General features: G+C 45.2%; 1 protein-coding gene across 5 annotated transcripts in view; it reads left to right on the top strand.

Annotated features, from left to right (window-relative positions):
* Nucleotides 1–14,304, top strand: part of LOC119180605 (uncharacterized) — a 28,250-nt gene extending 13,946 nt beyond the window's left edge. For all 5 annotated transcript variants that reach the window (XM_037431716.2, XM_075875404.1, XM_037431717.2 and 2 more), the window contains one exon: nt 10,399–14,304. In XM_037431716.2, the coding sequence (XP_037287613.2) occupies nt 10,399–10,773 (375 nt within the window). In that variant the 3' untranslated portion in view covers nt 10,774–14,304. The remainder of the gene's footprint in view (nt 1–10,398) is intronic.
* Nucleotides 14,305–14,931: the final 627 nt, after the last annotated feature.

Here is a 14,931-nt window from a genome sequence, read left to right as displayed (position 1 = left end):
CAAAAAATATTTCTGGCTACGCGCAAAGTCGAGTGTTTTGTATTGCTAGGCACATTGGACTCCCTGCTCTCATTTCGGATAATATACAAAGGCCGGCATGACAGCCGTATCATAGCCCTATATTCATTAAGTGAGGCGCTGCACAAAAGAAACATACACAACAAGAGAACAAGCATAGCCGCAGACTTACGGCTGAATTTTATTCAGAAGAATACGCTTATTTACACCGCACGAACCGCAAAATCATCTACGCGCATGCGAGATACCTGCTTTCACTGTGATACTGTCTTACTGATGCGTCACTGACGCAAACACATTCAGCACATATGATCTTTGACATCAAATCACACGTGCTGGATGCACTTGCAGTGAGCCAGAAAAGACCTGACCTTAGAAGCAGGCCATTGGTAGGTTTTATTTGAAGGGAGCCTTGTAAAAGTCGTAATTTAACCTTCCACATGGCAGCCTAAACAATCGGGTTGCTACGTTAGGTTGATGAAGGCTGGTCTTCTCACACCAGTCATAGTTCCTGTGGTGGAAAAGCTCCTGCAGAGTTTGAAGGCTAATGCAACTCGGGGATGTCAAGGTAGTAAAAAAAAAAAACTTGGCTGATTCCTCTTTTTAGGAATTGTTATAACACAAAACTAAAATGTCTCCTCGCTCGGTAGACGAATAAAGTGCTTAGCAGTGCAAACGACAGGAGGGGATAGTAGAGACGGGAACAGAGCGCTGAAATCACTCGGGTAGTTGAGAGTTCGTTGCGCATTGTTTTGACACAAGGGCTAAGAAATGAATGCTGCAGCAACGAATTGCGAAGTAATGCAAGGAATGGCAAGCAGCTCGAAACTTGCGGGGTGCACCTCAAGCAGAAAGCAAGCACAAAATGCGCATGCAGAAAATGAGCACAGTCTAACAACTATCACAGCTCGACACTTCAAGCGCACTGTTCAAATAGAAAGTAAGACGCACAAAACGAACATAAAGTACACATAAGACAAGCGCAAGCAACTGTCTTAATTCTTACTTCCTTGTGTGTGAGCAGCGTGTTCCTTCCGTAAGCGCAACCGTGGCAGCAAGCAAAGTGGCCTTTGTGTGTTCTCGAATCATGAGCCTGATTAGCTCGTACCCAGGACAGACCACGCTGCGTGGAGGCGGCGCGGTGCTCATAGAATCGTGAGAGGCAACGACCTTTACAGCACACCCAACGCGACATCGTCGCACCGCCATTTCGCTACTGATGATGAAAACACACTCAAGTTACGGAGCTCTGAAGACCGTCGAACGGTGTACAGTGTATATGAATGCCTTGCCGTTAGAGGCTTTGACAACATTCGTTTCGTGGTCTAGTGGTTAGCACCATGCGCTGCGGATTGACAGGTTGCTGATTCTACGCTCCAGGACCGAACCTTTCTTTCTCGTTTTTTCTTTCTTCGCAATTTCTTAGTATATATTTTATGCCTTATCTGTGACAGAAATATCGTAGTGGAGCTGAGGTCGACCCCAACATAAAAGACTTTCGTGATAAAAAAATACAACGGGCGTTTGTCCCCTATATCCATAGAGTGTCTAACAACTTAAATAATGTCACCAATTGCTACGGCAGGCTGGAGGTATTTTTTGCCCCACCAAATTTGCCTCACTATGCCCTTGCATCACCTCTGTAAGTAGGAGTGTGCAGAATTGTACTGAGTGCCACACCAGTCAATTCGTCGAGTGCTTGATGGGTTTGCTATACGAAGTCTCTCTGACCTGTGAAAAGTTTACAGTGTGTAAATGAACGACTTTGGGAGCACCAGCTTTCGATAAAGATCGGACTAGGAACGGAAATTTTTAACATGCAGCTGTGACCACTTGGCACATGAACTTGCAGAGGCTTTTTTCGTCGTAGAAAAGAAAAAAAAATGTTTGTTTCAGTGATACACCAGTAAAATAGTATCACAATGACAACAGGTTTCCCGCATGCACGTAAATGGACTTGCAGTTTGTTTGGTATAAGAACGCGTATTCTTTAGAATTAAGTCAAGTTGGCAGTCCGTGTCTGTCCTCCTTCTCTTGTCCGTGTTTATTTTGTGCCACACATGGTTTAATGTTGTACGACCAACTTGCTCGCCAACATGCATTATTGAAGTATCCTTCCATTCCTGTAGAACCTGCATGAGCTACTTTTGTACAACTAGTTCGGTTCCCATTTCAAAGTGGGCACTAACTACGATTTTTACATGTTTTCCTCTGTGTACATAGAAATACCTGAAAGGGGCACTGACGCGAAATTTCGTAGCCGAGATAGCCTGCGGGAACGATTCTTGTGAACATGTCTATACAATCTGCAAGGTATAAACAGCGAATATAGCTTGGAAGGTATTTTAAATTAACTTTGAAGTTTGAATATAGAAGGTGTTAATACCACCAGAAGGGACCCCACGGGGACTCCCTTACTTTCTGTACGTCACCACGCTGTAGTGAATGAAACAAGTTGTGATGACGTCACAGCCAGCATTTTTCTTTTGCCATGTCTGTGCCAGGAGTCTATAGTTCTCGGCAGCTGCATGAGTGTCCGTGGTCCCGACGCACGCATTGAAAGTTTTGTGTTTGGAGACACTGCTGTCCCGTATCATGTTTGAGAGGACTTTTTGATGCGAACTGTGCGGAAGTGCGTCACGGTTCTGTGAGCTGACGGTGTCGAGAGATGGACACGCTAGGTGGTGATAGTTGCACTTCGCGTCTTGCAGTTTTTGGAGCTCCCTCAAACCGCAAATGAATCTGGTCGGTAATGGGGAGCCCGTAATTAATTGTCATTTGTGCACTGCAGCAAGCACTGTGCCATGTTGTGACGAATAGGCACCCAGCAACAGATAGCAGCAAAAGAAAACACGAGGCAAAAGTTTTTGTGTCAGTATCCCTTTAATAGGTTTGAAAACTCATCTACATGGAGGTTTACTGTGGCATGCTTCAGAAATAACAGCAACAGAATACGTATCATCAGCTTAACCTGAAACATTGCTGGGAAATGTCGGGAGTTGCGTTACGTGGAAACATGATCTCTAACTGATGATAGCGAGGCAGCGTATTCCATTACGTTTAGTTGATTAACACTAATTATCTTACTTGTTGGTGGCAGTGGGTTCTTGGCATCACTTAGGTGTCTGGTTTAACAGTAAAACACTTGCTAAAAATGCATACATATCATACAAAACTAGTACCTGGTATGGGCTTTTGACCATTCAACTATGTTTTCTTTTATCTATTCACTTGTCTGTCCACTCCCTGCACTGCAGAGGGCCATTAAATTTCAGAGAAGGCATAAGGGATGAATGTAAGCACAGTAAAATCGAAAGTACTACTTGTGAAAAAGCATTGAACGACTGCAGAAAGCACAAGAAAGTCACGGTGAGGATGTCAACAACTCATTGGACATAATTAGTCATAAAACATTAATATAAATTACTGTGCTGCTGGTTGAGTTATTTGGAGCAGAAAAGTTGTCCTATTGCAGTTGCATATTTCAACAAACCATCTTTCTACAGTTTCTGTGAGCCTGTGCTACAGGAAGAGTTATGAAAATGTCATAAATAGAAAATACAGTTGGAAAAGTCAAGTTTCATGAGCAATGAACATCAGGCGAGAAGGAACACAACATGTATATTGCCACGTTCCATTTCTCAAGTTTTGTTATCGCCCCAAAACACTACACAATTCTCAGCACAAAACGCACGTGCAGTTTTCTAGAAGCTTCCGGACTTTAGTAGATCATTTCGATAAGATCACGCCCACTCTGCGAACTGTACAGATTATTCTGGAACCTACGCCACCGCCAGCGATAACGCTAGAACATTTGATGGCTAGAGTATAAATGCCGACGCACTTCGCCGCTTGTCAGTAGCTGATCGACAGCCGACGCTCCGTTCGCCGCTATCAGTCCAAGACTGCTACTGTAATCGGACTTTCGGTTTACCGGGCACAGGTTCGCCCAAATAAACAATTAAATTCCAACACCAAGTTTCCTGTCTTCGGCCATGTCACGACCCCGTGACATCTGGTGGAGGTGCTGTTTCTTCCATGTACCGGACGCCTCCCTCAAGCCGCGACCCCAGCCCAAGCGTCAAAGAAGACACGGACGCTAACCCTGAACAGCAAACAAGTCGCAGGCAGAGGGGACTACAACCAGAGTACGGGCCCCTTCCTGAAGCAGCAAGGCAGACTCGGATCCCGACATAAACTACTGCAGCCATGACCGCCCCCGTGCAGCCTGCACCACTCCTGCTCCGGCAACCCAAAGAGCCGCCAACTTTCAACGATTCGCCACTGGAAGACCTGGAAAGCTGGATCGAAAAGTTCGACCGCGTCGCCACCTTCAATGACTGGACAGACGACGACAAGCTCCGGCATGTGTATTTCGCCTTAGAAGATGCTGCTCGAACCTGGTTCGAGAATCAAGAGCGAAGCCTTACAACGTGGGACATCTTTCGCGCCAGGTTCCTCGCCACTTTCGCAAATGTTGTGCGCAAGGAGAAGGCTGCAGCTCTTCTTGAAACCCGCATGCAGATGCCAAATGAAAACGTACTGCTATTCACTGAAGATATGATAAAACTTTTCCGCCACGCTGACTCCGACATGTCCGAGGAGAAGGCCCGTCTGCTCACGCGAGGAGAAAAGCAGGAACTCTTTGCCGGGCTAATCAGAAACCCGCCAAAGACGGTCGCCAAATTCATTTCAGAAGCATCTACAATAGAGAAGACGCTCGAGATGCACACGCGGCAATATAACCGTAGCTTCTTGTCTACCAGCTACGCCGGCATTCAAGCGCTTGAAACCACTGACTTGCGTGAGACGATCCGAGCGATAGTGCAAGAAGAGCTGCGAAAATTACTTTCTTCAGCGCAGCCTCACGGGGAATCCATCGCGGACGTCGTACGCCAGGATATCCAGCAATTGCTGGGCGTTTCTCAGCCTCAAAAGGCTCAGCTGCAAGCCATGAGCTATGCTGCTGCAGCCCACCGCCACGTCCTTCCTCCATGCGCTCGCCAAAACGCTGCCCTATCGCACTTCCGTCGCCAGACGCCACCACCTCACCGACGTCCTACCGTTCGCCAGCGGCCCAACGCAGTGCGCCGAGGAAGACTGACGTCTGGCACACCCCTGACCACCGCCCGCTCTGCTACCACTGCGGCGAGGCCGGACACATATACCGCCATTGCAAGTACCGACAGATGGGACTGCGTGGCTTCGCTGTCAATGCACCGCGTCCGCAGCCAGGAGAACGGCCACGTGACATCGCCGACTACCTGACAGGAACTCAATGGACACCACGAAGTCCTTCCCGTTCGCTGTCGCCCAGCCGCCGCATGTCACCGCACCCCCGGCAGTACGCTGGCCCAACGCGGGGCCGGTCTCCTAGCCCGTATCCGGGAAACTAAGGGCAGCAACCGTTGGAGGTGCGGTTGCTGTGCGACGAACTACCGATGATCTTCCGACGACGACGACGCTGCGACGGAGCTTTCCGAACACAACGCCAACCAGGCAAAGCCCTCACGGTGAAACCTCACTTACCGAAGGTGACCTGACGACACAACATGGAAGCAGCGGAACAAGCCGAAACAGCTGTGACCCGACACCACGCCCTAACTGTAATGCGAGACGGCGAACTAGCGACCTCGACATTCTTATCGACGGCCACAGTGTGACCGCTCTCGTCGATACTGGAGCCGACTACTCGGTCATCAGTGGGTCGTTCTCCGCGAAGTTAAAGAAAGTTAGGACGGCTTGGGAAGGCCCTCAAATCCGCACAGCTGGAGGTCATCTCGTAACGCCTGCAGGAATCTACACAGCGAGAGTCACCATTAATGGCCGAATTTATCCTACAGACTTCGTAGTCCTACAGCGTTGCTCGAGAGATGTCATCCTTGGCATGGACTTCTTATGCCTCCATGGTGCTGTCATCAACCTAAAAACAATGTTGATAACGTTATCCACAGAAGAAGCACTATCACCGCGCACGCCGTCAGGAAGCCATGCCTTGAATGTGCTGGAAGAACAAGTCACCATTCCGCCTCGCTCAAGCGTCATTATTTCTGTCGGCGCTCCTAAATCACCTGACTTGGAAGGCGTCGTTGAAGGCAGTCAGCATCTGTTGGTCACCCGAAATATTTGCGTCGCAAGAGGAATTGCAGAGCTGCGGGGAGGTAAAGCAACGGTTATGCTTACGAATTTCACCAATGAGTACAAACATGTGAACAAAGGAACAACGGTCATACATCGAAGAAATTGTCGAAGCCACCAGTGCTTTCGCCCTCGCCGATTCTGCGGAACCTGCTCAGAGGAACCAAGCCCCTCCCATAGCTTTCGACGTCAGTCCCAGACTTCCGAACGATAAGCAAGAACAGCTCAAGGCCCTGCTCCTGCAATACGAAGATTGCTTTTCGTCGTCATCGAAAATTCGGCAGACCCCAATCACGAAACATTGAATCATAACCGAAGAAAATGCCAGACCACTCCGTCAGAGTCCGTACAGGGTTTCGACGCGAGAACGTGAGGCAATGAAGAGACAAGTTGATGAAATGCTGCGAGATGACATTATCCAGCCGTCCAAGAGTCCGTGGGCTTCCCCCGTGGTGTTAGTGAAGAAAAAGGATGGGACCCTACGTTTCTGCGTCGGTTATCGCCGCCTGAACAAAATCACAAGAAAGGACGTGTATTTTCTCCCACGAATAGACGACGCACTTTATCGGCTCCATAACACCAAGTACTTTTCGTCAATGGACCTCAAGACTGGCTATTGGCAAATCGAAGTCGACGAAAGAGACCGAGAGAAGACGGCGTTTATAACACCGGACAGCCTCTTCGAGTTTAAGGTGATGCCCTTCGGTCTTTGCTCAGCGTCTGCAACTTTTCAACGCGTTATGGATTCAGTACTGGCAGGATTGAAGTGGCAGGCTTGCCTTGTGTACTTGGACGACGTCGTCGTGTTTTCCTCGAGTTTCGATGAGCATTTTCGGTGCCTTGAAGCTGTACTTCAAGCCATCAAGACGTCCGAACTCACACTGAAGCCAGAAAAGTGCAGATTTGCGTACGAGGAGCTCTTGTTTCTGGGGCACGCTATTAGCAAGTCTGGAGTTCGTCCCAATCCACGGAAAACAGCTGCCATCGCCGACTTCCCGCCGCCCACTGACAAGAAGGCGGTGCGCCGATTTCTGGGCCTGTGCGCCTATTATAGGCAGTTCGTGAAAAACTTCGCCCGCATCGCCGATCGTCTCATTAATCTTACCAAGGCCGACGTGGAGTTCAAGTGGGAAACACCGCAGGAACACGCTTTCCAGGAGCTTAAACATCGCCTACAGACGCCTCCGTTACTTGCCATTTCGACGAATTCGCCTAGACAGAAATACACACTGACGCAAGCAGCGTAGGTCTTGGCGTCGTTCTTGTGTAGAGGGCTCACGAACTTGAAAGGGTTATTAGTTACGGCAGCCGATCGCTATCTAAAACAGAAGCCAATTATTCCACAACAGAAAAGGAGTGCCTCGCCATCATCTGGGCTTCGTCGAAATTTCGCCCCTACCTCTACGGCAGGCCCTTCAAAGTTGTGGGCGACCACCACGCCTTGTGCTGGCTAGCCACCTTGAAGGACCCTTCAGGTCGCCTCTCACGATGGAGCATGAGACTTCAAGAATATGACATTACCGTCGTTTACAAGTCCGGCAAGAAACAATCCGACGCCGACTGTCTCTCTCGTGCGCCTGTCGACCAACCACCACCCGATGACCCGGATGACGACTACTTCTTGGGAACGATAACTACCGACAACTTCGCTGAACGACAGCGGGCCGAGCCGGAACTTAAGGCCCTAATAGAATATTTCGAAGGCAGGACCGCCGCAGTCTCGAAGGTATTCAAGCGTGCACTTGCGTCATTCTTCCTGCGAAACGGTCTTCTCCAAAAGAAAAACTTTTCACCGCTCCGAGCCAAGTACCTCCTTGTGGTGCCTTCAGCTCTGCGACCAGAACTCCTGCAGGCCCTGCACGACGATCCGACGGCAGGGCACCTCGGTGTTTCTCGCACGCTCGCGAGGATACAAGAAAGGTACTACTGGCCACGTCTTACCACCGACGTCACTCGTTATGTGAGGACATGCCAGGACTGTCAGCGACGCAAGACACCGCCGACAAGGCCAGCGGGACTTCTGCAGCCAATTGAACCACCTTGCCGACCTTTCCAGCAGATTGGTATGGACCTACTGGGGCCGTTCCCGACGTCATATTTCGGAAACAAGTGGATCGTGGTAGCTACCGACTACCTCACCCACTATGCCGAGACAAAAGCCCTTCCAAAAGGCAGTGCATCCGAGGTAGCTAAGTTCTTCGTTGAAAATATCGTCCTACGTCACGGCGCCCCGGAGGTCCTTATCACCGACAGAGGAACTGCATTTACTGCCGACTTAACTCAAGCGATCTTGGCATACTGCCAGACAAACCACCGCCGAACGACAGCGTAACACCCACAGACCAACGGCCTCACCGAGCGGTTTAACAAGACGATCGCCGACATGCTGGCAATGTACGTCGATGTCAAACACAAAACGTGGGACGCCATTCTTCCGTACGTGACCTTCGCATACAACGCGGCGGTGCAGGAGACGACGCAGATATCTCCATACAAATTGGTCTATGGAAGGAGGCCGGCACTGACGCTCGATGCCATGTTACCCAACGTCACCGACGAAGAAAACCTCGATGTGAGCGAGTACCTTCAACGCGCCGAAGAAGCCCGACAACTCGCGCGTCTTCGTATCAAGAATCAACAAACAATCAACAGCCGCTGTTACAATCTTCGACGAGGCTTCGTGGAATACCAGCCCGGTGAACATGTTTGGGTATGGACGCCAATACGCCGATGTGGACTAAGTGAAAAGCTTCTGCGACAATAATTCGGACCGGACAGGGTAGTTCGACGTCTCGGCCCACTTGATTACGAGGTTGTCCCCGACGCCATTACGAACTTTCAACGACGCCGATTGGGACCTGAAATCGTCCATGTCGCGCGTCTCAAGCCGTTTCATGTGCGTTAACAAATTGAAACAGTGTTTTTTTGTATTATTATTGTATCGTAACTTATTTATTTTACTTTCTTGCATGATTGTTTTACCTTCATCTTTAGTTAAAGCATCGGGACGATGCCTTTTTCAGAGGGGGGCAAATGCCACGTTCCATTTCTCAAGTTTTGTTATCACCCCAAAACACTACACAATTCTCAGCACAAAACGCGCGTGCAGTTTTCGAGAAGCTTCCGGACTTTAGTAGATCATTTCGGTAAGGTCACACCCACTCTGCGAACTGTACAGATTATTCTGGAACCTACGCCACCGCCAGCGATAACGCTAGAACATTCGATGGCAAGAGTATAAATGCCGACGCACTTCGCCGCTTGTCAGTAGTTGATCGACGGCCGACGCTCCGTTCGCCGCTATCAGTCCAAGACTGCTACTGTAATCGGACTTTCCGTTTACCGGGCACAGGTTCGCCCAAATAAACAATTAAATTCCAACACAAAGTCTCCTGTATTTGGCCACGTCACGACCCCGTGACAATATAATAACACATTTAAAAGTGTGTCTTGGTTTTATTTGGTCATTTGCACTGGCCTTTTTATTGGTTCGACACTGGCTTGTTGGTTGGCACAAGCAACACAACCACAAGAACACCACTGCAAATGCCTCTACAGCTTCAGTCCATGTCTCCAGTCTTCTGGAACTTCGTAAATGTGAATACAAATATACATGTGAGCTAAAACTCCCACCTGCGAAGCTTACAACAGATTTGCTTGTAGAGAAGAATAACCCTGACAGTCTGTCAGCATGACCAACAAGCGTTATGTGTCTATGATGACAACAAGCATTATGTGACTATAAAAGTGAATGTTTTGGTATGCATGAATTTTCTGCAAGCCATTATGCCAACATGCATAACTGCTTGTAATAACGAAGACAACTTCTTGTCACTTCTTGAAAAATACCAGTGTGTTTCACAATCATGAACTGTTTATCTGTCACAGTGACTGTTTATATAGCATCACTTTATTATTTTGATTTTTGGAATGAATATAGTTTTCATCTAGAAACGGTGCATTCACACATTACGTGTGCTAGAATGAGGTCACATTACTTTTATCATTATTACTATCTTTTTATTTTCTATGGTGCATTCTTTGTAACTCTGTATAAATCCATTCTTTATAGTACTTTTCATATATGTTTGTTAAATGATTTTATGTTGAACTTGATGATATTATTCCATATTGTTATCTCTGAAATCTTCACTCTTGTATATATTTCATGTATGCCCTTCCTGCCAAAATCCCAGTTGGGATTGCCAGTATGTCTGAAATAAACAAATACCTGTTGTGCAGATGTCCTTGCTTTGCCCAATCGCCAAGAGGAGGCTTCGTGTCCCATGCCGCGGTGCCCGCTGCCAGCACTTGCAGTGTTTCGACGCCTATGCCTATCTGGCCCTCAATGACAGCACGCTGCACCCCTCTTGGCGCTGCCCAGTCTGCAATGATCAGGTGCTTCTACAGGACATCCGCGTCGACCTGCTGACGCTGGACATCCTCCGCAAGGCTCAAAGTGATTGCAGCACCGTGAACATTCAACCCAACACCAGCTGGATGCTTGGGACAAGCTGTCATGATCACAGTGTCATCACTATTGACGACAGTCCGGTCAAGATGCCTCAAAAGACGTGCAATTCACTCTTCATCGACTTGACACTCGACCCTGACTAGAGCCAAAGGTTGTTGAGTGCTCCGCCATCCTTTGGGGCTTTGTTGTTTTGTCGGACATTGACCTGCCCATGTTCTGTGGGCAAGGAAAATAGATTTCTCAAGCGTTGTTAAAGATCTGGCCTCTTTACTTCAATCAACTGTTCAGCTTTAGAAGTGATCGTAAAAACTGAAAGTTTGAGAATTTTCGTACCTTTGTAGCTAGATGCTCCACTTGTTGCAAATCAGCAGTAATTTGTGTCAATCGGTTAATAGCATTACTTTAAAATTTAGATTGTCATTGTATACTTTATATACAATACCATTCATAATTATAAATGACATTCTTAATTTTACATTCTGCGGGCAAGAAAAGTTCTTAAGTGTTGTCAAAGCTCTGGCCTATTCACCTCACTCAGCTGTGTAACTTTAGAAGCGGCTGTTCAAACTGAAAGTGTGACAATTTTCATACCTTTTTAGCTAGGTGCTCCACTTGTTGTAAGTCAGCAGTGGTTTGTGTCGATCACATCAAAATTTGGAATGTCATTGTATACTTTGTATACAATGTCATTCATAATAATAAATGACTTTCTAAATTTTCAATTTTGTGGGCTAGGACAGGAGATTTCTCAAGTGTTATCAAAGCTCCGGCCTTTTCACCTCACTCGTCTGTGCAACCTTAGAAGCAGCTGTTAAAACTGAAAGTTAGAGAATTTTCATACCTTTTTAGCTAGGTGCTCCACTTGTTGCAAATAAGCAGTGGTTTGTGTCGATGACTTCAATATTTCGAATGTCATTGTATAAATATTATTTATATACAATGTCATTCATAACTATAAATGACATTCTAAATTTTCAATTTTGTGGGCTAGGAAAGGAGATTTCTCAAGTGTTGTCAATGCTCTGGCCTCTTCACCTCACTCGTCTGTGCAACCTTAGAAGCAGCTGTTAAAAGTGAAAGTGTGAGAATTTTCATACCCTTTTAGCTAGGTGCTCCTCTTGTTGCAAGTCAGCAGTGGTTTCTGTCGATCACTTCAAAGTTTGGAATGTCATTGTATACTTTATATACAATGTCATTCATAATTATAAATGACATTCTAAATTTTCAATTTTGTGGGCTAGGAAAGGAGATTTCTCAAGTGTTATCAAAGCTCTGGCCTCTTCACCTCACTCGGCTGTGCAACCTTAGAAGCAGCTGTTAAAACTGAAACTGACATTGTATACTTTATATACAATGTCATTCATAATTATAAATGACATTCTAAATTTTCAATTTTGTGGGCTAGGAAAGGAGATTTCTCAAGTGCTTTTGAATTGAATTTGAATTTTATTCATCAAGCGTGAACATGGAAAAGTGCATGGGTACAGATTCACTGGGAGGTCCCAAGGTAAGAACCGCAGGCGGGACCTCCCATGATGAAAAAAAAAAAAAAAAGATAATCATCATCAAGCAACACTGAAATACATTGTCAGCAAATAAACACAGCATAAAAAGAGAAAGATGAATAAACAACAAAAACAAAAAAACCATTAAAATAATAAGCAGGAACACTAAAAAACAAGAAATACATCGTCAATCTCCTCATCGCCAAAAAAAAATGTGGATATGAATACCACAACAAAAAAAAAGACATGATAATACAGTTACAATTCAATCAAACAGAAGGGCCTAACAAGAAAGTCTTTAGTTTGGATTTAAAAATGCAAAGTGATTTAGGAGATTTAATATCAGAGGTTAGTGAATTCCAGAGCGAAATGGCCGAGAATAGAATCGTTTGTTTGCCGTAGTTAGTGTGTATACACGGAAGTAAGAGATTCTGGCGTGAGGCAAAGCGCGTTAACTTGTTGTCAATGCTCTGGCCTCTTCACCTCACTCGTCTGTGCAACCTTAGAAGCAGCTGTTAAAACTGAAAGTGTGAGAATTTTCATACCCTTTTAGCTCGGTGCTCCTCTTGTTGCGACTCAGGAGTGGTTTCTCTCGATCACTTCAAAGTTTGGAATGTCATTGTATACTTTATATACAATGTCATTCATAATTATAAATGACATTCTAAATTTTCAATTTTGTGGGCTAGGAAAGGAGATTTCTCAAGTGTTATCAAAGCTCTGGCCTCTTCACCTCACTCGGCTGTGCAACCTTAGAAGCAGCTGTTAAAACTGAAACTGACATTGTATACTTTATATACAATGTCATTCGTAACTATAAATGACATTCTAAATTTTCAATTTTGTGGGCTAGGAAAGGAGATTTCTCAAGTGTTGTCAATGCTCTGGCCTCTTCACCTCACTCGTCTGTGCAACTTTAGAAGCAGCTGTTAAAACTGAAAGTGTGAGAATTTTCATACCTTTTTAGCTAGGTGCTCCTCTTGTTGCAAGTCAGCAGTGGTTTCTGTCGATCACTTCAAAGTTTGGAATGTCATTGTATACTTTATATACAATGTCATTCATAATTATAAATGACATTCTGAATTTTCAATTTTGTGGGCTAGGAAAGGAGATTTCTCAAATGTTATCAAAGCTCTGGCTTCTTCACCTCACTCGACTGTGCAACCTTAGAAGCAGCTGTTAAAACTGAAACTGACATTGTATACCTTATATACAATGTCATTCGTAACTATAAATGACATTCTAAATTTTCAATTTCGTGGGCTAGGTAAGGAGATTTCTCATGTGTTGTCAATGCTCTGGCCTCTTCACCTCACTCGTCTGTGCAACTTTAGAAGCAGCTGTTAAAACTGAAAGTGTGAGAATTTTCATACCTTTTTAGCTAGGTGCTCCTCTTGTTGCAAGTCAGCAGTGGTTTCTGTCGATCAATTCAAAGTTTGGAATGTCATTGTATACTTTATATACAATGTCATTCATAATTATAAATGACATTCTAAATTTTCAATTTCGTGGGCTAGAAAAGGAGATTTCTCAAGTGTTATCAAAGCTCTGGCCTCTTCACCTCACTCAGCTGTGTAACTTTAGAAGCGGCTGTTCAAACTGAAAGTGTGACAATTTTCATACCTTTTTAGCTAGGTGCTCCACTTGTTGTAAGTCAGCAGTGGTTTGTGTCGATCACATCAAAATTTGGAATGTCATTGTATATTTTATATATAATGTCATTCATAATAATAAATGACATTCTAAATTTTCAATTTTGTGGGCTAGAAAAGGAGATTTCTCAAGTGTTGTCAAAGCTCTAGCCTATTCACCTCACTCGGCTGTGCAGCCTAAAAAGTGGCTGTTAAAACTAAAACTGTGAGAATTTTCGTACCTTTTTAGCTAGATGCTCCATTTGTTGCAAGTCAGCAGTAGTTTGTGTCGATCAGCTCATAGTATTACTTTAAAACTTAGAATATTATTGTATACTTTGTAATTTTTATAAAATGTAACCCTAATAAATTTGGAATACATGAGGTCAAGTAAACAAGACGTGCGCTCCAATGCCGCAGTGTTTCACTCTATTACTCTGTATAGTCTATTTCATACCAGTTGGTGACCTTATGACTGCTTGAGTGCGGTGTTGGTGTCTATAGAGTTACTGATTCAATAAAGGCTCTTTGATTTTAACTTATAGTTAGATTGAAATGACGCCCGGATCATGGCCCATCCTTTTGTATTTCCATGGGAGAAAAGACCCAATAATATGAACACATTGTGATTGACAATGGTTAATTCGAACTGGGAGCCCCTTGGCTTTCATCACTCCTCGCAGAAGACGGCCCAGACTGATGAACATGTGTTGCAAAACCAAACCAAATCGACTAGAGAGGCTAAACAAAACATCAGCATTTCTCCACAGATGATCATTCGGATGCTTCACTGGAGCTCTTGAGCAGGCTGTTATGCTCATGGAGTTGTGAGAGAACTGCAAGCAAACACATTTTACTGATTACTCCTAATTAATTTTGTTAGCATTAATCCTGCCATGTAAATGAATGCACACCTGAGCAAAATTAACCTCATGTATTTTGGCATTAAGGCCCACTGCTTACAAGAACGCATGTTGCTGCTTGCTTGTGGCTAATCATTAACTTATAAATTAATTTTGTTCACATTTAGAGCTTCACAAAAAATAAGGTGTAGTGACACGAAATTTTTCACTTGCGCTTTGTTGTGTTGAATTATAGGCCAAGACCCCGAGGGCGTGAGAAATGAACCAATAAGCTTGAGTACGCACCAAAAAGTACAATTGCA

This window comes from Rhipicephalus microplus, chromosome 10, assembly GCF_043290135.1.
Source record: "Rhipicephalus microplus isolate Deutch F79 chromosome 10, USDA_Rmic, whole genome shotgun sequence".
Lineage (NCBI taxonomy): Eukaryota > Metazoa > Arthropoda > Arachnida > Ixodida > Ixodidae > Rhipicephalus > Rhipicephalus microplus.
Note: the sequence above shows the minus strand (reverse complement) of the source record. Positions and strands in the feature narration are given on the sequence as shown.